Genomic DNA, 24,335 nt, shown 5'->3' on the forward strand with positions numbered 1-24,335 from the left:
GCATCTTATTTGCCCCCTGGAATTTTCATTTTCTCATTCCATGACCTTTATAAAAAGATTACATAGTAAATACCTCTGCCAGTTTGATGCTTGCAAAACATTTGAACCATGTAAAAAAAATAAGTTATTTCTTTTACTAGATGATAGAGTTTGTAAGTTTGTGTCCTCTCTATCCCCCCACACACCCCTTTTTTTTTTTTTTTGGCTTTGGCTACTAGGGAGCTCAAAAGAAAATTTCTGCTCACTTACAAGTCACTCCCTTCAGTATGTTTCCTCTCCATCCTGCCAATTACACAGTTCTTATTTCTCTATCCAAATATTAATGATTCTATTGAATATGTATCTCTTATTCTAACTTCCCTCAAATGATACCTTGAATATTTGTATACTGGTGGAATATAATCAGTAAAATGAAAGAGTCTCACCATGTCCATAAAATGTGTTCCTACCTTTCTCCACACTTTGAAATACTCAAATCTTCATATTGACTAAAATAAAAATGTTTCCTCATTTCTCCCATGGAAAACTAACTCTGAAATAGTGAGTGCTGCAAGTTTGACTAAGTGAGTGAAGAAAGAATGTTTCTGGAGGAACAAAAAGGTCAGTGGCAAAATACAAAATGTAAATGACAGAGCACAAAAATGGCATTCGCAAAGTCCTAAAAATTAATGAAAACTACATGAATACTTTCAGGATGAAATGCTGGAAAAGTCACAGCACTAACTCACAAGTGAATAACAATTCATTATGGAGGCTGGTAAATTCTTGTAAAGCGAACATAAGGGGGAAAAAAGTCTCTTATGGCATCCCTTAGTTTTCCTGAGAGTTGGTTATTTGGGCGTGGGGTGGTGGTAATTCTTACAGGATACTAACAGCAGAATTTCTAGAACAAACTGAATGGCTAATTTTTTTTTTTTAAAGAAGGGCACAAAGTCTTCATCTTTTTATAAAAACGGTTTGGCTGATATTATGCTGCTTCTGGTTCAAGGAACCAATTTACTCCATTGAGTAAATCCCTACATGAAAGCTAGAGCTTGATTATCAAAAACCCAAATCCTTAATATTCTAGCAATTTAAACTTGATAGACATGACAACAATGCAAATTTAAACTGTTACAATAGACTAATTGGAGTTGATTGAACAGAGTCTAAAAGATTCAGTACATTAGCTGTGGTTGCTATTAATTTTAGTTTAGGGGAGTTTTTCAAAAGCAGCCTCCTGGCAACAAGGGGAAAACCTCATAAAGGTTTCTGCTAATTCCCATGATCAAGCTGATGGAAAAAAAACTGAAGACATACAAAGTGAGTTCTGAAACACACTTTGAAGTCTAATACACGCATATCATGATACCAATGCAAACTGTGATCTCAAGATGCTCAGATGGTCATTTATAGTTGATGACAGAGCTGGACTTTCTCATTCACTTGATTCACAGGCAGGGACAATAAACAAAATGGATATGAAAAATAAAGACGATTTCTTTGCATTTGTAACTGATTTGTAATTACGACTATTATTACTAACTATTGTGCTCTTTGTTCCAGGCACAGTGCTAAGCAATTTTTATATATTGAAATATATTGACTTAATCCTTAGAATAATCCTATGAGGTGGTGCTTTTATTATCCTCATTTTATAGATGAAGAAATTGAGGCACAGAGAGGTTGAGTAATTTGCTTAAAGGGCAAGCAGTAAACTGCAAAGCTAGGATTCAAACTCATGCCTTCTGGTTCCAGAGCCTTTACTCAATGCTACATTGTTGCCAAAGTCCATCCCGGATGTCTTTACCAAAGGGCATCTTGCCTTAAGCAAACAATATCCATAAAAGCCTGATTCCCTACAAATAAATAAACATACCAATAAATAAAAATACATAAGCACTCTTATGAGATACCCATTAAGTACCTTTGCCATCCAATACTTCTCATTCACATAAAAAAATTTAATAATAATTTTTAAAAGATCATTTTATGTTAAAGAGACACTTAAAGGAAGATGCTTCAGAGAGGAAGAGTAGAACCGTGGAAAATTCAAACCAGCTTACTACTGCTATCTGCTTCTGTTGTCAACTTTCTGCGACGCAAAATCCTTTCTAACTCAGTTTCACTGTTTTCAATGTGAAGGGATTTTAAGCTTCTTGAACTAGTGGATTTGTTAAGTGTCCCCTAAAGTGAAAACAAAACAAAAACAAAAACAAAAAGGTTAATGTCTTAATACAATACACAAAAGAATATAAAAGTCAAACCACCAAAACATTACCAGAATTTGAATGGAATTAGGAACTAAAATGAATTTGCTATATATGTATTTTTAATGTGCATATCTTTAACACACAGTGTTGGATCATTTAAGAAGATGCTACTGATGATGTAAGATGTTAGCTTTCGTAGCAAAAGAACAGCACAAGAATACCTCTTGATGGGCTAACTATATGAAATTCAGTGGTGGGAAGGTACTTGCACATTGATGATTAAGATTCTGATGTGTGTTGGTCGACCACGCGGAGAAGAAAACAGATATACTGAACTCACCTTAGAAGGTTATCTTGACATGGCAGCCATGAGTTACTGACCCAAATCCTTGCGGCACTGAAAAATGTGGCCGATTCTTCAGAGAGAATGACCCTGGCCGCACACCTGGTGACAAGGCGTGCTGCCGAAGGAAGCACATAATGCTCTCCGGCGGCCTAACCCAGGAGGTGCTACGCTGAGCACACCTCGCTTCTCTGTGAAAGAGCAAAGGCTACAGTCTACAGGGAGGCAAGGAAGGGCCGGCGCCGTAATCCCACACTCCTGAACAGAGGAGGCAGTGAATGAATGGATTACTCAGCACCCGGAAGACACTGAAGGAAACAAGAGATGCCATAAAGCTGTGCTCCTGCTGAAAGGCGTACTGACTTTCAAGAGGACAGAGGAAGACCCAGGCAGTGCTCCCCTGCCCTGGCTCCTCCAGGAAGTATGTTATGGAGGGAGAGCTACGGTCTTCTATCTCCATTACCAGCCAAGTGTTTGTACAGAACACTGGGTGACACACTTCTTCGTAGATTTAAGGGGTAAGGATTTAGCACGCCACCATTACAAATGGTCCATTTTCTTTTCTAAGAAATGCCCCCTATTTCTTTGAAAGAGCCCTCCTCAGCTGTGCCGCAGGCTTAGGGGGGAATAAAAACCCAGCTGAACCACAATCTTTTGATCAGAGAAAATCAGAACCTCAAGTCAGGTATAACTTGCCAGACTTCAGGCCAGAGTCGGAAGGCAGGCTTTGTCCACCCAGGCTAACAAGTAGGCCAGCCTTTGTCACTTCAGCTCACTATGGGCTTGCCTGAACGCTGCTCCCTGCCCCTGCCAACTCCCTGAACGATTCTAAGAATCCTACTAGCTAAAATGGTAACTCATGTTTCTTCTTTAACCTATAAAACAAAAAAAGTAGCTTGTAAAATTAGGTAGTTACAAATCTCACATGATATAGGTTATTATGTTGGTTCGGTTAGAAAGGTGTTTTTCTCCCTAACTGCACAAAGTTATAGAAAAGCAGTCTGTTGCTGGGAAAACTGACCAACAAGATTAGGAGATTATATTCCTCTGCTGTCAGCTAGCTAACCAAAACTGATGTGTAAAATTCTTAAGGCTCATATTTTAATCAGGCATCTGATACTTTCCCCCTGGAAGAACCTCTTTCTACTTTGGATTTATTGCAAAAATTCATAAAATACATTAAAGGAAAATCATATTACATGTAACACTATAATAGCTTATTTTATAATTTAAAAAATTAGATGATTTCTTTATTTAACAGTTAACAATGCAGATCTGTACCCACTCATCAAAGAGTTATATAGTAAGGTAGGATTAACACTGATAAGGTAACGAAAACACAACTAAAACCAATTCAGATAGATTTTTTTTAATGTATTAGAAAAACTATTCCCAAATCATTTGTGTTTATAATTTTTAAAAAGTTCTATCATTTGTAAACAGAAAAACTTATGGCCCTTACTAAAATCACTCAAACTACCAGACTGTTTGAACATCAAGGACATTCTGTGTGATTTTCCCAATGGCTAGAGTTAATTCAAGAAAAAGATACGTGTCTGTGTATGTGTGTATGTACATGTACATACACATATACCTTCCAAGGATATCTTTTATTGAAGAATTTACCTTTCACAAGAGTCTCTATTTTTGTTTGGATAACCGCATTACTTCCCCAAACTCCTGACTGTGGTGAGCTATCCTCTCATCGCACCTGATACTGAAGGAATTCATTTTCCAAGTTCTAATCCTTGAATTCCCAATTTTTTTCTCCATTCACTGACCAAGGCGGTTGACTAGGTTAGTATAGGAGCAAACTTTAAATATGGAGGCAATTATGGAGGAAAGGTTTCTGTATGGATCTCAACCGACGTGATAAAGGAGCTCAGCTAATGAAGTACCAAGACTGTCTTAATTATCTACTTATATTATAATCATAAAATTAGAGAAATCACAAATCACCACGTGGTACATACAATTCCTTCACTTCACAGAAAAGAGAATCCTATAAATCAGTGATCCTCAGCGTTTTGGGCCAGGTCCCACAGTAAGTCAGTGATAGGGCTGGACCTTGAACTTAACTTTTCTAATTTCTATTTCTACTCCAAACCGCTTTCATCATTTAACAGTCTTAATCCCCATGTTAGATAAATGTTCATAATACCAACAACTCTAATTGTCAGGGAACAAAATTAACTATTCAACAATTCCTGGGTAATTTGAAAAACTGAAGATGTTCAAAAAAGACCTAAAAGTGAATTTTTAAAAAGTTGTTCTTGTCTCTTTGATTTAGAGGCAACTGAACTTGAGAAGAGACTTTCTGATTAATTTCTGTTGATTTATTCTTTGGAAATGCCCATTTCCACTTAGAGTGGCTTTTAAATGGCTGGTGTGGCTCAAGAGGTTTGCGAAACCTAAAAAAAAAGAAACCCTTGTGTGACTATGAGAAATAGCTATATATTTTTTATCCACAAAATACACAACTTTAAAAATTAAGTGTAAATAGACTTGGAAGAATAAGTTCAGTCAACATTGAGACTTTAAAAATTGGCTTGAAAAGTGTACAACTCAAAAGACAGTGAGGTTTTCCAACTCCCCCAAACACGAGATGTGTTTTCTACCCATGTGCTAAGTTTCAGCAGTAGGCTTACAACTCAGGTCACTTTCATTGCAGTAAAAACACCCCCAGACTGAGTTCATTCCTGGTTTCTGTTTTGCAGTAGAACTGAACACAGAGCTTCTTGGTTTCTTGGCATCTCTTGGTACAGGTGCTCACTTTCCACTTCAGTACACAATCTGGAGACTTTTTATGTTCTTTTCATGTTTGTTTCTCACATGCCACAACTGTGAGGTTCGTGTCATGTACTTTGCTGGGTACTAAATTCTGATAATACTAATAGTCTGAACTCCAGCAAGAAGCACCAATAGAGCCCCATCTGATAGGGGCTTCCTTTCTCTCCTAAAAGAAGTATGGTTTATTGGCCCCAAGTGACTGGGAGTTACAAGTGATCCATCATCCCTCAAGGGAAACGTCTGTGGTAGTAGTGGAAAGTTGCCATTTGGCACAGAAGAGTACGGGAGAGCATCGTGAGTTCCACTTTAAAAAAATTTAATGCAAAGAATAACAGCTATTAGTGATACACATTAATGCCATGTAAAGTAGAGAAATCTAATGATAAATCCAGGACAAAAGAGGATGAGGGCAATTTGAAGAAAAGAAAGATGTTTTGACAATTTTTATAATTTGTTAAGTTATTCCACAAAAATCTGTTCACAAATTTCTCTCCTTGAAGTGGCACAAAACTATAGTGAGTATGATTGTATAGTGAACATGATCTTTAAAAGCAATGCTGTGATTTTCAGTAAACTTGCTACCAACCAGCATTATCAGCAAGTGGGGTAACCTGGGTAATCAAATATCATATGTATCTCATGTAGATGTCTGATTTTTCAAATAAACCTGACTTAAAAAACAAACAGTGAAGTTTACTCTTTCACTGAGGATCAGAGCTATGACCCTAGAACCTCCAAATGCCCCTGGGGGCATTTTCATGAACAAAAATTAGCATTACAATGTAGAGACAACAAAAAGGACTGTCATAGGGCATTCTCCTTAACAGAACACTGGATAACAAAATTTTCTCACCAAAGAATCCATTAGATAATAACTACATACTTTTTCCATGGTTTTAATACTTTATTCTGTAGGTAGACCACTACTGTTAGCCAGTGCTACATACCTCTCTTTAGTATTAATTCCACTCACCTAAAAACTATAGCAAACTAATTAAGCCATTCCGAGTTAAGTCTACTGTTTCATGCTTGATGAAAATAATTTTGTTTACCACAATTATGTGGATGTCTGCATGCAATGCATAATTAGCACAGTAACAACGAACATGGGAATATTAGCTCTACCTCCGCCCCCATGTTTGTTGACTTACTGTGCATAATAACTGGTACTGAGACTCTAACAAGATCTGAGAATAAAGCTCTTAGTATCCAAAACATTTTCTAAGTGAGGCATTTGTCTCCGACAGAAACTGTCAGACAGGGCAGTACTCATTTATTTTGTTGGCAAAATCTCATACTTTGGAAAGAAGAAATATGACTAGAGATGGGCATTAAGCATGTTCTCTAACGGATGTGAATTACTTTTAGAAAATGAAATTCGTAACATGAAGAAAGGAACTTCTATTATCCAAATTTATCATGACTTTTCAAAACTGTGAGAAAAGCAGACTATGACTCTGATGCTAAAATATTTGGGAAGAATCTCTGATTTATATTTAGGTGCCAAGAATTCCACTTTCATGCCCCAAAGTTAAGCACTATCCATGTGAGAGACTACTATACAATATACTATTATCTACTACCTTTATCGTAGATTTACTTATAAATAAATCTACTGTAATCTATGTATAGATTTACTTATAACATTATTTACTATATTTATATTTATAATATATCTACTATATAAGCATGTACTGATCCTCACATCTGGCCAGACACTTTATCTTCAAGTTGTAATACAAGTATTGGAGAACAAGAACAGGAAACAATGATTTGCGGGAAAGTGTACCCATTCTTTTAGAATAGAAACAGCAGAGTACTGACACATTATTAACACACCCAATGGAGGAGTCCACAGCACAGTCAAGTAAACTATCAAAAGTAATGAGGCTTACTGTAAATGGAAATCAAATATATCAAAACCAATTATTCATAACAGTAGATTTTTAAAATATTCTTCCATTTTCCCATTAACTAAATAATAAACTGAGATCTATTCTTACCAGTATTCCTTTTAGTTCATTCACTGCACTTTCAGAGCCTTTTGAAGATTCTGGCTACAATTGTAAAAAAGAAGAAAAATGAGTAATTCAGTTTTAAGATACCCAACAAAGACTTTTACATGGCAAAGAGTTGGTGGCTTATATTGACTACATTTTTTAAATTAGGTTTATGTCTTACGGTTAGTAAAAAATATTAGACATGCTAATGCTCCCAAGGAGCAGTTAAATAGAAAATTAGGTAAGAGCCAAGCTACCATCTTCTACACATCATTTTGTTACCTACTATCATCATATGTAGAAAAGATCTGGTAAACATTAAATTTCAAAGATTTAATTCCAAATTATTCAGAACATTTTACAATAAACTCTTCTTCACTCTCATTGCTGGACTTGAGCCAGCAAACGAGGACTAGGAAGGCAGGAGTGCAGAGCAGAAAGCAAGCAACAGGGCAGAGCACCTCTCAGCTCCGTCAGCTCCAGGCCAAGGCCAGCTTACAGAGGACTGGCACGTCGAGTTTCATGAATTTCACAACCGGGATCACAGGAGAATGTTAGCATCACCAGCTACCAGAGTAGTAAAAGACCTCAGAGGGCGTGCAGTCCAAGTACTTCATCTTACTTATGAGGAAAGTTACACTTTGAGGAATTCTGTATTTGAGTCAGGTGTCTCGATTACAAGCCCAGTTCTCATCTGGCTACACCACGAACAAAATAATTTGAAATGAAATTCTGGGTAATACCTGCCTGCCCCATAATACCACAGTCTTTGTGGACCCCTCAATGAAAAGATGGCTGAAAAAAAAACCCTCTGATCTTCCCTGTACCACTTCCTTTCACAAAGGAGATGAAGAGAAAACCTACAAGACACAGTGAAAGGAATCACTCAGGCCTCTCATTCCTAGAAAAGAGGCAAGGCTAATCTTTCATCAAGAGATGGGAGGTGATTAATGGCAACCTATAATTCTTTCCTCTCAAAAGATAATAAAGGAATAAGATCCTATTCCAATTTTTAAAAACGTACAGTTAGAAAAAGTGAGAGAGAGGTTTGCTGCTCATGTACAAATTAAACTAAGGTGTTCAACTTTCATAGCCTCCGTTTTCTGTGAAATACACATGCCATCAGTGGCAGTCACAAGTGCCAGTCAAAAGCTCTAAGACACTAATTTTAACCACACCAGCACCACCACCAACATCAAGGAATTTAGTAATACGCAGTTAAATTAGTACTCTCAAGGCAGGCTTGACTTCTGTAGGTAAGCTGTTCGGTGACATGTTACGACTTCTGAACAAACACCCTGCCTAAAGGCATACTCAAAAGTGCTGCTATGCCACTCAAGTTGCCCTCTGACTGCACAAGCCTTTTCAAAGCCTGGACTGCATACTCTCATAACTGGTGACATTTCAGGAAAGTACTGATGGTACTGGGGGAAGAAGTCTGCACTGAGGCATGCAGTGACCATTTGTTTTAAAGGTTACTGACCAGGTCATTCACCACTATATCTACACAGTTTTAATGATTAAGAGCAAAAAAACCCAAAACAAAACAGTTGTCCACTGATCCTTGTTCAGCTGTCCTCCAGATTTTGAACTGACATTAAATAATGTGTAACTGTTGAAAGAGTCACGGCAAGAAAGAAAAAGGACAAAGTGATATAACGAAAATGAAAGTACATACAGAACACTTACGATTTAAGAAGTTTTCAACATTTTTCTTTCTAAACTAATTTTGTTTCTTTTACGACACTGCATTTTTCTCTAGTAATAATTTGGTTTTGCTATTCTTTCCAAACTAGTTGTGACATGAAAGCCATAAAAATGTATTATTTTCTAAGGTTCTACTTAGACCCTTCATTTTAAAGTGGTTTCACATTTTACTCTATTTGACCCTAACAACAACCGTGTGAGCCAGAGAGGGTATCTTATGGAGAAGAAGCCCGGGAAGCTGGGTGATAGTGCAAGGACCCGACTCCAACAACAGTGCTCTTCATTCACTCATCAGACACTGGCACTGAAAGAGCTGTGCCCAACTATCTACACGCTCAGCTTCTCGTCCAGTTCTACATTCTGCCCATTTGCTTTCAGAGCTCTAGCACAAGACTGAATTACTCTCCACAGCTGGCTGAAGCTTCCATTTCCCTAGATGTGAATCTTCTCTTGGCGTGGAATGCTCGTTCCCTCTTCCCAACCCCCTTTCCCTGGACAGCCCACACCACGGCCATTCCTGCCTTGTCCAGTTATCTTGTTTGCCTGTGACAAAGTGGCAACTTTAAAAGCCCAGGTGAATTTCTAGTGAATAGTCATGACACTCGGGGACACTGAAGTAGCTGAAGAAGGGCATCCTTGAGAGTAAGAAAGGACCATAAAGTTTGGTTTAAAGGAAGAGGAAAAAGAAAGAGAAGCAATCTGCTGCTACCTTATTAGAGTGAGGAAGGAAAAAACATTTTTCAAGAAAAATGTCAAAAACTCTACTATTGAGTCTATTTAAATGGGACAGATATACAAGGGGAAGGAAAAGCTCTCAACTAGACACTAGGTACTTCCACAGACCCTGGAGCTCACTGTGGTCTAGCTTAGAAGACAGCTGATGATACAGATACACAAGTTTCTCCTTGAAGTGATCGGGAATAGGTCTGTGAAATTAATGGAAACAATCTTATAAACCTCACTATTTTTCAAAAGTTGTCTTAGGTCTGCTACGGTATATGATGTGATCCCCACACTCAGATTCCCCTCCCCCACGCACTAAAACAGAAGCCTCGGGAAGGCAAGGATCTTTGTGCCTTGTTTACTGCTTTACTCCCGGTGCCTAAAACAGTACCTGGCACATAGTAGATACTCAATAAATACTTGCTGAATTACACACAAGCACCAGGAATTGATGAAAATAAAGGGCGTGCTAATTGTTACTTGTTTGGTATAACAGTTCATATCAATGTCCCTCTCAAGGAGACGGCAGCACCCTGCAACCACAGGACTTACTTTCTGTAGTGACCTAGGTTTCCTATGGGTCAGAGTCCTTCTGAAAAGTGCTTATATGAAGCAAAGGCTTTTACGGCACATTAGACTTAACCCAAGATTTGACAGTCAATTCTGATGCAGCTTTCATCAGATTTCAAAATTTTACGTTAAAAAAAAGAAACATCAGGGGAAAAAAGCATTTAGTCATTCCATACCTTTGCCTTGGGTCTAGCTGTCTGATTAACTGGTCTGAGATGAACTCCCTTTTTAATTCTGTCCATCATCTCTTCAACTGCTTGCCTCTTCAGGTCTGTGACTTCTTCAGCTATTCAAAGAACACACACATAAATCATCTTATGTTACAAGAAAACTACTTCCTATTTCTGGTAACTTAGAAAGACTGCACTATGTAATTAACCACAGTCATTTATCAGACAGAGTCACAAAACACCAATAATTTACTAAGGTTAACAGCTCCCAGGTAGCAATATTTTTTTAATAAAAATCTTTTAATAAGAGATTTGCTTTGAGAAATAAGAGTTATAAAATTTAAGGTCTAATTTGTAGCCTGGAAATCAGTATTGGCTCATCTATGTTAAACAAAGTACATTTTGTTCCGTCTGTCAGCATAATAATAGACCTGAATTTCTCCAGGTCTTTAAAAACCTAATTTTGTACCTAACTCCAAATAACCATTCACTTTTGTCTCAAAGATGTTTTTGTAACTTATAGTACAACCTATGTCAAAGAAATCCAACCAAAGCAGGAATAACTATCAAAAAGCCCATTTGAAAATAAAAGATCAAAGAGATTTTTTTACCTCCTGGAAGAAATCCACAGTCAAAAGATGAGCAGCAAATAGATAAAATCTATTTTTAAATTGCCATCTTTTGTTTAGGAATCATATGGGAAGGAAACATTTAACCAAACCTTTTTCAAGTCTTTTAAAATTGTCAATGTTAAAAGAAAACATACATCCAGAAATGACTGCAGTTAAGTAATTAAATGTGATAAAAAATTTCAACTGTCTATTGTTTAATCTTTACACTCTTTGGCTGCAAAAACAATAAAGCTGTTGAAATATGTATCAACTAGATGAATGCAACTGAGGTGAGCTGAGACCTGTTGGTCAGAAGAGTGAAATCTGTCTCTTGCACAAAAGCTTAACCAAAAGCACCAAATCATTCTGGAACATTTATCACCATTAATGCAGCTCTAGATCTTGTGTTTACCTCCAGCTAACTCACTGTATCCAATACATTCAAGTTTAAATATCTCATAAAGACCCTCCAACAGACTCCACGTTGTGGGGCAGGCATATGGTAGGCATTCAGCAAGCATCTACCTACTGACTGACTTGTTAAAGTTCGAGCTTTAAATGGCTATCAATAGTTTTACAATTAAACCTCAAAAGAATGGCTTCTAAATGGAGGCAATCACAACTATATCCCCCAGCTAATTCACAGTCGTGTCAGGCTTTGCGCTAAGGAGGCCGAAATCATGGCTTCTTTTACTGCAATATGGCAGACTTCACTCTAATCCTGGTTAGCTATTCCTCTTATACATGCTGAGGGGAGCAACTTAGAGAATCCAGAGGCTCCATTATCCTCCACTCTGCAACATCACAGTGATGGGATCACTGCTATATTCATCATATAACCTAGGTTTTCTAATACAGTCCTGATTTCAAATAGTGTTGTCATCCTCAGAAGCCACTGAAATGCTGGGAATTCAAATTTCTCAATATCCAAACAGCATTTTTCAGTTCCAGAAGTCAAAAGAGTATCTTTTGTGAGGCAACATGGGAGACATGGCACCAAGGTCAGAACTCATCCACCAATAAACGAAAAGACAACAAAGCTGTGGGTTGATCAACTATGTGCCCTTAAGCAGTATTTTCTAAGGCAACCTCTGCTGATGGCTCAGAAACATGTTCAACAAGGGGACAGACAAGAAAATTACTATGAACAGAGATTCACTCATTCATTCATTCACCGACTCACTTATTCAATATCTGAATACCTATTATGCACTACATGGTACTTTTGCTGACCGTTTTCAAAATCAGAGGAAATAAGACACAGATCTGTCATTCAAGCACCTGGTATGGGTATGGAATTTATTCCAGGGAATTTAAAAAAATCTTCAAAACCCATTCGATTTTCAGAAAGGCTGCCATTTTGAGTAAGACTTGGGAAGAGCTGCATGGCAACAGGAACATCGCCTACAAACAGATTAGCACTCTGTAAGGAACGACTAAAACTCAATTAAATGCACAAAACAAAAACTAATTAAGGCAGACAGATGGAGAATTATGGTCAACACCATTCAAGTCTGCTGCAGCATCTAACACAACAGGAATTTAAAGTAGTTTCTTATTTTTGCTTGCCAGAATCACAGTGATAATTCAGAGAAGTGCCACTATCTGTATTGTGTACAGATTATAAACCAGGCTCATAAAATTTTCTCAGTCTTTTTCAAACGTAAAGGCTTAATTGGTCTTAAGGAAAAGAAATCACTCTTATCAGATTCCCTACTCAGGCACAACACAAGGGCAATGGCTAGGTTAGCTACACAAGCTTTCTCTCTCACCGACCCTGTTTTTGAACTAGCAAAATGCAATCTATACAAACTTCTGAACTATTAAGCAGTTCTAACAAATCTGCAAGAATCACCTACAGAGAGCTCATGGTATGTTTTGTGATTCTTTTCTGCAATCATGCAGTTGGTAATTGTTTCACAAAAGCATGTAATCAGGGGGACAACAGAAATATGCAGGATACTGGAGATTAAAGAAGAGGGACAAAGGAAGACAAGGGGTCTAATGTTATTGAACTGCCACAGGAAAATAAAATCAAATGTTCTTTGAGTTAGTGCTTCCAGGTCAGTCTTGGATCAGAAAGCTACATGTAATTAATTGAGGCTTAAATTTTAAGACCCACTTGAAAAATAAGTTAGTTCCTCAAAAAAAAAAAAAAGACCCACAGACAAAACCATCACCTTATTGCTCAATAAAACCTTTTGGTATTACCTAGAGGAAACTAAAATGAATTTTTAAATGTCACAGGTTTACTTTTCTCTTTCAATAACATTTTTTAAAAGGCATTAAAGAAAATCTTATGGCACTGTGATGCACGAAATTTCTAAAGAACATATCATAGTTGAATAAGTTTGGATTTGACCTACAGTCATAAAGTTAAGAAAATTTCCTTAACTACAATGATCACAAGAGCCTGCTGAATGAGGACTTCTGCCCTTCAGGGTGACTGGTACCATGCCTTTTTTTTTTTTCTTTTAGGTAACATTCTGAATATTTTCTATGTCATGGGCACTACTCTAAATGCTTTACATGTTGTGAGACTCATAATTCTCAAAACAACTCTATGAAATAGGAACTATTATTCCCATTCTACAGATTAGCAAACTGAGGTAAGAAAATATCAACAAATTAATGACCTAAATATATGATAAACAGCAGGCATACCTCTCAAATCTCAGAACTTGTCCAATAAATGCATTCTTATCAAAATTAGAGTTATTAACTGCAAAGTATGTAATGATTTCTTGTGTTTAGATCTTAAAACTACTTCTAAAATATTTCACAGACCTTCCCTACAATCAAGCTTTTTAAGAGTCATAACCCAACAATAAAAGTTTCTCCATTCATAAGCTCTGAAAAACATACCAACTGTATAGCAAAAGCCATCATACGATGCTAATATAAGAAAACACTGTGATAGCAAGACTGGTTCCCATGTTATAAATGCAAACTCCAAAGTGTCTCAGATGACCCCAATATTGATGCTCTACATTCATTCATCATGTCTTTAATCGCTGTTGATCCACTCAACAACTATTTTTTAGTGTGAATGATTAACAAAACACTATAAACTACCTTGCCAGACAGAGCAAAGTACGGCTATGGTACCTATCATTTAAGGCGGTATGATTTTAGGGCGGCCCCAGTTTAAAAATCTCCTGATCAACTTCTGTGTCTGTAACTACTTAGATTCCCAAAGTAACAATTCAATAGCTCAAGGATGAGGGGGAAAATGCTGCCACATTTCATGAATTGTAAATGAAATATCATTTTCATAAGGAAAACTGCATGGTTTCTAATACTGGGAGTTAATAAGTTCTAGAACACATCTTTTTAAATTTAAGGGTGCTGTTGAGGTTGATAAGCTAATAATGTAATTTACTGAGAAGGGGAATTTATTTTATTCTGACTGCCTTCTTGACCCTCTAAGACTTAACCAGTTTTCCCAAAACAAGACCGAAACAAACAAAATTTTAATCTTAATTACAGTGTCAGGGGAGGCTTAACAGCCAGTAACCCAAGAGCAGGGCTGCCCTGCAAATCACCAAAGGCAGGACTTCGAAATCCTGCAATGCCTTGGCAAAGCAGAATTTGCCTTTTAGCTGCATTACAAGGGGCTGTAGGAGGCAGGGGCAGAAAGTCAGTTCATACAGATGATAAAATCAAACAGCTTTTGTTTGTAATGGTGCTGCAAGGTTCTTGCTAAGAAGAAAAGACCAAGTCTAAACTTTGATTCATTCAATATGCATGAAAGCTGTGGGAGGCTGCAGAGAGAAGTAAACCCTCACAGAGCCTGCAATCTGTTCGGAGGAGAGATGTGGAAATAACCCCAACACCAGAGCAGAGGCTGGGGGGTGGGACATTAAATCCTCACAGTAACAAAATTTGAAGTAAACTGCTATAGCAACACACAGTAATGAGCCATTCATTCTGGATTATTAATACTCATAAATAAAGGAAGAGGAGGAAGAGACTGGGAACACACCAGACAATATGCTGAAACCTGAATGGGAGACATGGAATCAGAACAGTACCTTGCTAGAGGACGGGCAGGAGGGCAATTCTGGAATGAGGAAAGACAGGAACAAATGCACAGAAGGCTTAGACGTAAGGGGCCAGCCATAAGGTGAAACAGATGTAATGAGAAATGAGGCTAGAGTAAAGGCAGAGGACCACCTCTAAGCAGACAGGGTTTGAGATTCTATTCTGAGGCAGGGAGAAGCACAGAAATGGGATAAGATGTAGGACAACACAATGAGACCTGGCGTCTGAGAACACGGCACTGCAGAGGTATGAAAATGGCTGGGGCGGGGCAAGGAGACCCGGAGGCAGGAAAAGGGGGCCAAGAAGTTTGCACCCATTTGGGCTTGAACCAGGCTAACCTACCATGCTCCATAAGTAAAACAGGTTGAACAAACACTGCTGAGTTTAATTTGGGTTCTATGGTCCTCAGGCATAAAGGCCCAAGATCTGGGGCCAGCATTTCAAGCTTCTGCTCTCAGTGTGGGTCCACATCAAACTGCCCACAGCTCTGTGCACTGACTCTGCACCTACCCACCTGGGGCCTCTGCTCAGCAGCAAACCTCTTCTCTCTCCATCCCCATCTCTTCCTATTATCCTCAGCTTCTCCCTCTCCAAAGAATCACAGGGTCCTGTGAATTTTACCTCCCTAAACAGCTCCTGAATTTATCCATTTCTTTCTCTCTCTACTACTACCACCCGCATCTCAGCCCCATCAACATTCACCTGAATGAGTGCAACAGTCTTCCCTCATCCACTCTCATTCCTGTACAGTCTGTTCTCTGTTCTCTCACTGCAGCCAGTGTAATTTTTTACAAAGGACAAATCTCATCATGTTACACTCCTACTTAAACTTCTACTGCCCTTAGGATAAATATCAAAATCTTGACCACCGCCTCTAGAATCTGGCTCCTGTCTACCTAGTAGACTTCCTCTCTTGCACCCCATGTTCTAGTAGTATCAACTTTCTTTCAGTTTCCTAATATGCCAAGCTCCTTCCCCACTCTGGACCTTTGAATTGTTGCCCTTCTATGTGATCTATTTTACCATATATACCCTGACCTTCGAAATCCACAACTACTCAGCTTAAATATCACTTGCTGACATCAGTAGTCCACCTCCATAATCTCTTAGATCAGTACTGATAACCACTCCTCCACAGTACTGATCAAAAAAATGTATTTAAATAATTATATATTGCACTGGTAATTACGTGTTTACTTCCTATCTGCCCCACTCAAATGTGACTTTATGTCTTGTATCTCCAGTACAAAGCACTGGAGAGAACACAGAAAGTGCTTGACAAAGTCTCAGTTCATTGCTATCAACTCTAAAAAGCCTTTCCCCAGGACTTCCCTGGTGGCGCGGTGGTTAAGAGCCCACCTGCCAGTGCAGGGTTCACGGATTCGATCCCTCATCCGGGAAGATCCCATATGCCGAGGAGCAACTAAGCCCATGCGCCACAACTGCTGAGCCTGTGCTCTAGAGCCCAGGAGCCGCAATTACTGAGCCCATGTGCTGCAACTACTGAGCCCACGTGCCACAACTACTGAAGCCCGAGCACCTAGAGCCCATGCTTCGCAACAGAAGAAGTCATTGCAATGAGAAGCTTGTGTACCACAATGAAGAGTAGCCCCTGCTCACCTCAACTAGAGAAAGCCTGCGCACAGCAACGAAGACCCAACACAGCCAAAAATTCATTAATTAACTAATTAAAAAAAATAAACATAAGGAGTGGTGATTGTATAGCACAGAAAATACAGCCTATATATATATATATATATATTATTTTTTAAGACCTTTCCCCAAATCCTCATTTGGAATTACTTCCTCTCTTTCTTTTACACCCCAAAGTACCTCACCCCTTAATGAAAACACATTTCCCAGCATCCCTTGCATTACAGTGATATGTGTGAATGTTTACCCGCTCTAGACAGTAAGCTACGTGAAGACAATGACTGTTCTTTGGTTCATTCTTCTAGCTGTTAAGTTCACATTTCTCCCCAACAATCTGTTCATAGTCAAAGAGCTAACAAGTATGTCTACTGTTGAAAAACTGTACACCACCAACAAAAAGTTAACCAAAGGGGTGGGGTGAGAATTACCTGTTTCTGGTTGAGCTGCCTTTTCTTTCTTAGCACCACTGCCACTGGGGTGGGATCGCTTCCGGATCATGGACATGAGGGATCTTTAGGAGAAAGAAAAAGATCAACAGGATTAGTGGATGCCTTATGATCCAAGAAATAAAATGTATAGATTCTAAGTAATCAGTTAAAATCCAACTCTTCTCTAAGTGCATGAATATATAACTGGAATTTAAGTAGCCTACTTTCCACTTTAATAAACTGTTAAATTTTTAAGAAAGAGAAAGATGTCTCACCCCTTTACTGTGTAAAAACCAAACTAGTTACTGGGAGAAGGGGGCTGCTAACACTATTACTAATTTTATGCAGAGACATCTGCAAAGTAAAATAGATAGAGAAAACCTTTCAATATCCATATTTAAAATTCAGAAACAGCTATCTATGTAATACATTTGAGGGAGAGGGAAGGACAAAAGAATTAGGGGATTTTTGGTAAATATCTATTTGCGAAATATGGGCATAAAAACATCTGAATCTGCACAACATAGACCAGATACTTCAGGGATAACATATATTCAGACCACTGTCTCTCTGGTCCATGTTTCAAAAATCTGTGTAAAATCCAAATCATGATAAATTTGACATGAAAATTTAAAACCTCCATATATTAAAAGACATCATAAAGAATAAAAAGAAACTCTACAAATCAATGAGAAAAAGCACACACCCAACAGAAAAAAAGGACAAAACCAAGAAACCCCATAAAAAAGGATGTCCAAATTTCCAGCACACAAACAAACAGGTTCTTGACTTCTTTAGTTATTAGGAAATCACAAATAAAAGCCACATTGAGGTTTTACTACACACTCATCAAATAGGCAAGAAATTTTAAGTCTGATAATATCAAGTGTTGGTAGGTTTGTGGAGTAACAGGAATTCTCAAACTGAAGATGTATAAATTGATAGCACCACTTTAGAAAACTGTTCAGCATGAAAATAGACATATCCTATGAGCCAGTGATTCAACTTCCATATATATTACAGAAATACAAGCACTTGTGCACCAGGAAGCATGTACAGGAATGTTCATGTAGAATTTCCATAACTTCCCTGAACTGGGAATGACTCAAATGTCTATCAGTATTACAATGGATAAACACATTTTGGGACATTCATAAAGTGGGTTACGTATCAATGAATATGAATGAACTTTGGCTACATAAAATAATATGGATGAATCTTACAAAATAATATAAAGTGAAAAGAAAAAGACACAAAGGAATACACTACAATTCCAATTATATAAAGTCATAAACAGACCGTATATGTATTTACAGTAGTTTAGGGATATGTATATAGGCAAAAAAACCCTTTTCTTTAAGAAAAGGATAAAAGGATAGGACTTGAGGGTACTAGCATTGTTCTATTTCTTGATTTTGATGGTGATTACGTGGATACTCATTTTATATTATTTTAAACTGTACATAAGTTTGTGTACACTTCTACATATATATTATCACCCCCACCAAAAAAAAAAAAAAAGAATCAAGAACTCTGAAATTCTTTCAACTACATTATGAATGTCCTCAGTGTGGTAAACTGGATTTGACAAAATACAGTCCTGAGGAAGACAAACTGGGAAGAGAGGCATAATGCTGCCTGCAGAAAAAGGGGCAACTGGATACACAGTACTATTTGCTCTGAGGACAGAACAACGTGATGTTCCTTAACCACTATCATTTTTAGGTTTTTTTTTTCACTTCTTACTTCTGTCTTTGGTTATATTATTAATCCCCTCCCTAACTGCCTTTTCTTAAAATTCTCACACATACTGAACAATCTCCCACAAAGCATAGCATAAAGAAAGTGCTACATCCTACTCTACCCTGTGAAGTTTCCAGGACTTACCAACTGGGAAACAATCGGTCACTGAGCTTTTAACTTCATCTAGTTTGTCTTCTTTGGGCTCATAGTGACCCAAAATGTAATTAAATTATTTTCACAAAACTTCTAATTTGCACAGAACTTTAAAACAAGTACATTTTAATCCATAAGGTGAGGGAATTAAATGATGCAAACTTTATTTTTTCCATTCTGTCAACTGAAGACAGAATATTCAATGTCTACTTGTTAACATTCCATAGAAGGGTGGGGTTTGGGGAGGGCTCTCACTAATCAGAGGCCTCTCCTCATTCTGTAATGATCCCATCTCTGGTTCTGAGGGGAAGTTTTTTTTGTTTTTTGTTTTTTTTTTTTTGCGGTACGCGGGCCTCTCACTGCTGTGGCCTCTCCCGTTGCGGAGCACAGGCTCCGGACGCGCAGGCTCAGCGGCCATGGCTCACGGGCCCAGCCGCTCCGCGGCATGTGGGATCTTCCCGGACCGGGGCACGAACCCGCGTCCCCTGCATCGGCAGGCGGACTCTCAACCACTGCGCCACCAGGGAAGCCCTGAGGGGAAGTTTTGAGAATGTGTATTATTGTACACAAAGATTACAAAGCAAGAAGTTATTTGTACTGCTCAGAACAGTTATATGTATTTACATAAATGAACTAAGGATATATGTCCAACACTGCAAACCACCTAAGTAGATAAGAGAAAGTGCTAGCTTTAAATGTTCTGAAGTATAAGTTGAAGACTGATACGGTGTCCACAGGAAAATCATCTGTAGTATTAAAAAGAACTGTCAAGATGTTGCTTAGACTAAAGAGAAAATATCAATAGATAGTGTGAGTTTCACAGGACAGATGAGAAGACCAGGACAAGACATCTGGGACCAATCATCCAAACCTCTGGCTAAAACTGCCCCAGGTGGAAAATATTCACCTTGAAATTCTTCAAGTGTTCTTCACACCCACTGTGAGGGTTAATTTATGAGTCAACTTGACTGGGTCATGGGGTACTCAGATAAATGGTCCAACATTATTCTAGGTATTTCTTTGAGGGTTCTGGATGAGATTAACATTTAAACTGGTAGCCTGAGTGACTGTCCTCCCTAATGTGGGATGGGCCTCCCTCAATCAGTTGAAGGCCTGAATACAACAAAAGGTGACCCTCCCCCAAGTAAAAGAAAATTCCTCCTGCCTGACTGCCTTGAAACTAAGACATCTGCTCTGTCCTGCTTTTGACTCAAACTGAAACACTGCCTCTTCCTGGCCTGTTGACCTTCAGACTGAAACAATGCCACAGGCTCTCCTTGGTCTCCAGCTTGCTGACTCCATTCTCTTTTTATGTATATGATGTGTATGTGTACACACACACACACACACACACACACACACACACACACACACACACACACACACACACACACACACACACACACACACACACACACACACACACACACACACACACACACACACACACACACACACACACCTCTATTGGTTCTGTTTCTCTGGAGAACCCTGACTAACACACTAATATACCCTACCCTTTCCCCATGAGCCACACCTAGCCAGGACCTGTCCTTTCACTCCATTACTACAAAATGACCAAGATATGCCTTTTTCCTCTCTTAACTCTCTCCCATCTGTCCTCTAAGTCAAATGAACAGGAAGAGGAGGGGAAAGCAATAAAGCCACTTAAAGAAGCCACAGGCTCTAGTCTTTTTCTTCCACTTCCACTTCTATCCATGATCTACTTCAGGGTAAAACAAACAGCTCAGGAACAAAGTTGGAAAACCTTGATTAGTGGATTCAAAGTCCATTGAAACTCAATACAAATGCAAATATACTTTTTTGACAAGAAAGTACTCCTTATCAAAAAATAAAAATCTCTTTCTACTGAGAAATTATATTTTATACTACTTAAATTCATCTTAAAATAAAAATCATTCATGTTATTCAATGAAAATTTTCTTTAATGGGCCTTATAAGAGTTCATGCTTTAGATATACATAGTCTGAGTCCTACTTTCATTTCTCAGTGTGACTGTAGGATGCTTTTTGAGAAAATATTCTATTTGTTATACTTTACTTTTAATTCTAAGAGCTCTCAAGGTTTCAGAGACTAAAAATTAAAGGCCAACAGCAAGATTATAATCATTTTTTAATAGTTATCCCTCCTCACAGACAGAAGTGACCTTTCTTATCAAGCTCAAAATTCTAGACCTTAGAAAAAAATCAAAGTGATGAATTTCCTATTATAAATGTCAAATTCAGAATACCTCTTACAGATTTAGCTACTCAGGACAGAAAGAATTTAAAATACCTGAAATTCTTTCAATTGACTCTTGGATCGATCACGTGTAAAAATTATTTTGCCTTAACTACTTCAGTGGCTTAAAGTAGATCTGTTAGGTTTCTGTTAGTTCAGTACTTTTATTTTTTAAATAACTGAACAAAGCATAGCTTTTCAAATTCAAGTTAGTGAGAGAAAAACATGAAAACGTTCTGGAGAAGCTCAAAATTCCTTGATCTTCCAGTTAAAGGAAATCCTAATGATATGGACTGAAGTTTTAAAACTGAAGTATCAAAAAAATTTTTTTAGATGTCTAGCTCCTTGGTTTGGAACATCCACATGAAATCTAAACACCTACAACAGAAGAACACTGTAGGCCACAAGATGTCTTTATATGTTACAAGAAAGGAATGATATACTGGCCTTCAGAAAATTCTCTGAAACACCTGCTGATATCTTTCATACTTTTTACCACCACGCCCCTCAAAATGATGCATCTAAGCCCGTATTGCTTAAAAAGGGTACCAATAGCATAAACTTCAGTTTCTCTGACAAGGACTAACATTTGATGCAAAGCAGTCTTCCTGGACGTGCTTACCGGATAGGATTTGGAGGGGGAGGAGGAAGCGGTGGTGGAGGAGGAGGTGGGGGAGGTACCGAATTCTCAGACTGGTTCACCCGTTTCTGGAGTTCATCGACTGCACAGAGAGCAAGCATTCAGAAAAGAGCTGAAATAAGCAACTTAACACCTTATATACATGTAAAGGAAAAAACAACCACTCTCAAAATCAAGTTCTTTTATTAAAGCAAAGTTAGAAATTTCAGTATGAAACTGCAGAACCCTTTAAACTTTTTATCATCAGTAAGAGAGGCCTTATATATGTTACAAAAAATTTACCATCTTTTTGCTATATATACAAACTATGGAAAAGAAAAAATAAATCAAGACAATGGCTGGATGGGTGGGAAGTAAGGATTGAGAGTAGGCTGAAGAAATATTTGTTAACAATAGAATTTACTACTCAAACACTAAGAAATTGTTAATACTTGACTTTTAAAGTATACAGACCAAGAATTAATTTTAAAGATGACATTTAGTAATGAATTTTAATAGCATACTTTCCTCCTCCACTTAATCTCCTTCAAAAACTGCAAATCCTAGAGTTCTTGATTTTAACCAGACTCAGACTCTCAAGTGTTTAACTCAGAAACTTTTTGCTCTTTGGAAGAGCATTCTGGAAATATAATTTATTCATTCAAGCCATTAATGAAACAAGTTCTTACTAAGCTCCAACAATGTGAAAGAGCCTATGCTCAGTGCTGCTCATGACACAGTTCCTGACTTCAAGAAACTCAATTTGAATTTATATCACAGATGTGAATGCCTCTAATCGGGCTCTAATGGGCTACAGGTACTGCACTCAGGAATAGCTCTCCCTCTGCGCAGTCACTCTACTTTCCATGACTGACTACCCTAATGATTTGTGCATTTGTTTTTACCGTCAACACTTAAATAAGCAGTGGGGGCCAGGCTCCCTGACACCAAGAATCCTCTAGTTATTTCATATGCATGTCTCTGTTTCTCTAAAGGGAGTTTGAGATCCTCATGGACAAAAGGCATGGTTTCTTTTCTTCTACATTTTTTATAGCACCCTAGGATACTGGGTATGGCTGGGTACACACACAGCAGACAATAACTAAAAAGAATGGACTACTTCTTAATTTTAGATCAATTTCAAAAAATAAATTGTAATTCACTTTCATTGTGGATTAGAAAGCATTGAATATTTTTTAAAGGAAAAAGCCTACTTGATTTTTCTGTACAGATTTCAAAATTCTAGTATAAAATTAACCAAAAATATCTGAAGTGAATATTGAAGCTGTTATAAAGGGAACAACCTGCCCCCTTAAATTACCTACTTTCCAACAGAAACTTATTACTTATCCCTGTGTAGTAATCCAACTCACACATTCTTGTTAAGCCTTCTAGAACTGAATGAATAAATCGTTTAAGTAACTCCTGGTGTTTTAAAAGTTTTTCCATTTCATATATATATTGTTGCCCATTTTATCGTTAGGTGTGATACTGAAAGTATTATTTCATGTGCATAATTAGACATTGAAAATGTAGGTAATATAAACCTAAAAAGTTTAATTCTTTTTAAAAATGCACCCTAAGATGAATAAAATAAGTATTTAACGAACACTCATCTCTGAAGCCCTGAGAAATGCTGAAGTTTTGGTCTCCCCACATTAATGATATCTCCGTCTCTTAATTCTGTATGTGATGCTCATAGAGGCTGTGAGTCCAAAACAGAAGTCTAAATATTTGTGAATCACATGATTACAGCGACCGTTCTAATGAATTACAATAGTCAGAAATGAAGAAATTTAAAACAAATCTTGGTATTTTTCTATAGCATTTAGTAAATGTACTGGTCATGAGAGATTCACATAGTAATAATAAGACATAATAGGCTACTCAGTGCTTTTACCGGAATGCTTTAAATTTCTAGCTTTCTCCTCAGAATTCTGATATTTCAATTCCAATTCTTTTTTATCTTCTTCTAGAAGCTCCAGTTGCTGTTTGAGGTTGTGCATCTCTTTGCGGAGAGTTTCATTTTGTAGCTGCTCTTCTAATTTTTTGACCTATAAGTTATAAACAGACTTTTATGTGGTGACAGTTTTTCCTCTGTCAAGGAAAATAAGGGGAAAAATAAATGTTTCCCTTTTACTTTGCACTTCATAGCAAAGAGATTACAATTCATCTTAAAAACCACACAAATCCTAGGATACAGATAATACTTAAGATCACTATCAGCAATGTAATTCAATATAAATTTATTGAAGACTTATGTCCCAGATAATTTAATTTTTAAAGGTGACTAGAAAAAGTAAAATATTCATTTAATTTAAGTAACAAATTCATTTAAAACAGATTAA

General features: G+C 37.6%; 1 protein-coding gene across 2 annotated transcripts in view; it reads right to left on the reverse strand.

Moving 5' to 3' along the window:
- Positions 1 to 24,335, reverse strand: part of SHTN1 (shootin 1) — a 101,653-nt gene that overhangs the window by 18,872 nt on the left and 58,446 nt on the right. For both annotated transcript variants that reach the window (XM_060126458.1, XM_060126459.1), the window contains 6 exons: positions 23,888 to 24,041; positions 21,991 to 22,090; positions 17,232 to 17,314; positions 10,502 to 10,611; positions 7,329 to 7,382; positions 2,046 to 2,166 (listed from right to left, as the gene is read on the reverse strand). In XM_060126458.1, coding sequence (XP_059982441.1) covers positions 2,046 to 2,166; positions 7,329 to 7,382; positions 10,502 to 10,611; positions 17,232 to 17,314; positions 21,991 to 22,090; positions 23,888 to 24,041 — 622 coding nt within the window. The remainder of the gene's footprint in view (positions 1 to 2,045; positions 2,167 to 7,328; positions 7,383 to 10,501; positions 10,612 to 17,231; positions 17,315 to 21,990; positions 22,091 to 23,887; positions 24,042 to 24,335) is intronic.

This window comes from Lagenorhynchus albirostris, chromosome 16 (genome assembly GCF_949774975.1).
Source record: "Lagenorhynchus albirostris chromosome 16, mLagAlb1.1, whole genome shotgun sequence".
NCBI lineage: Eukaryota > Metazoa > Chordata > Mammalia > Artiodactyla > Delphinidae > Lagenorhynchus > Lagenorhynchus albirostris.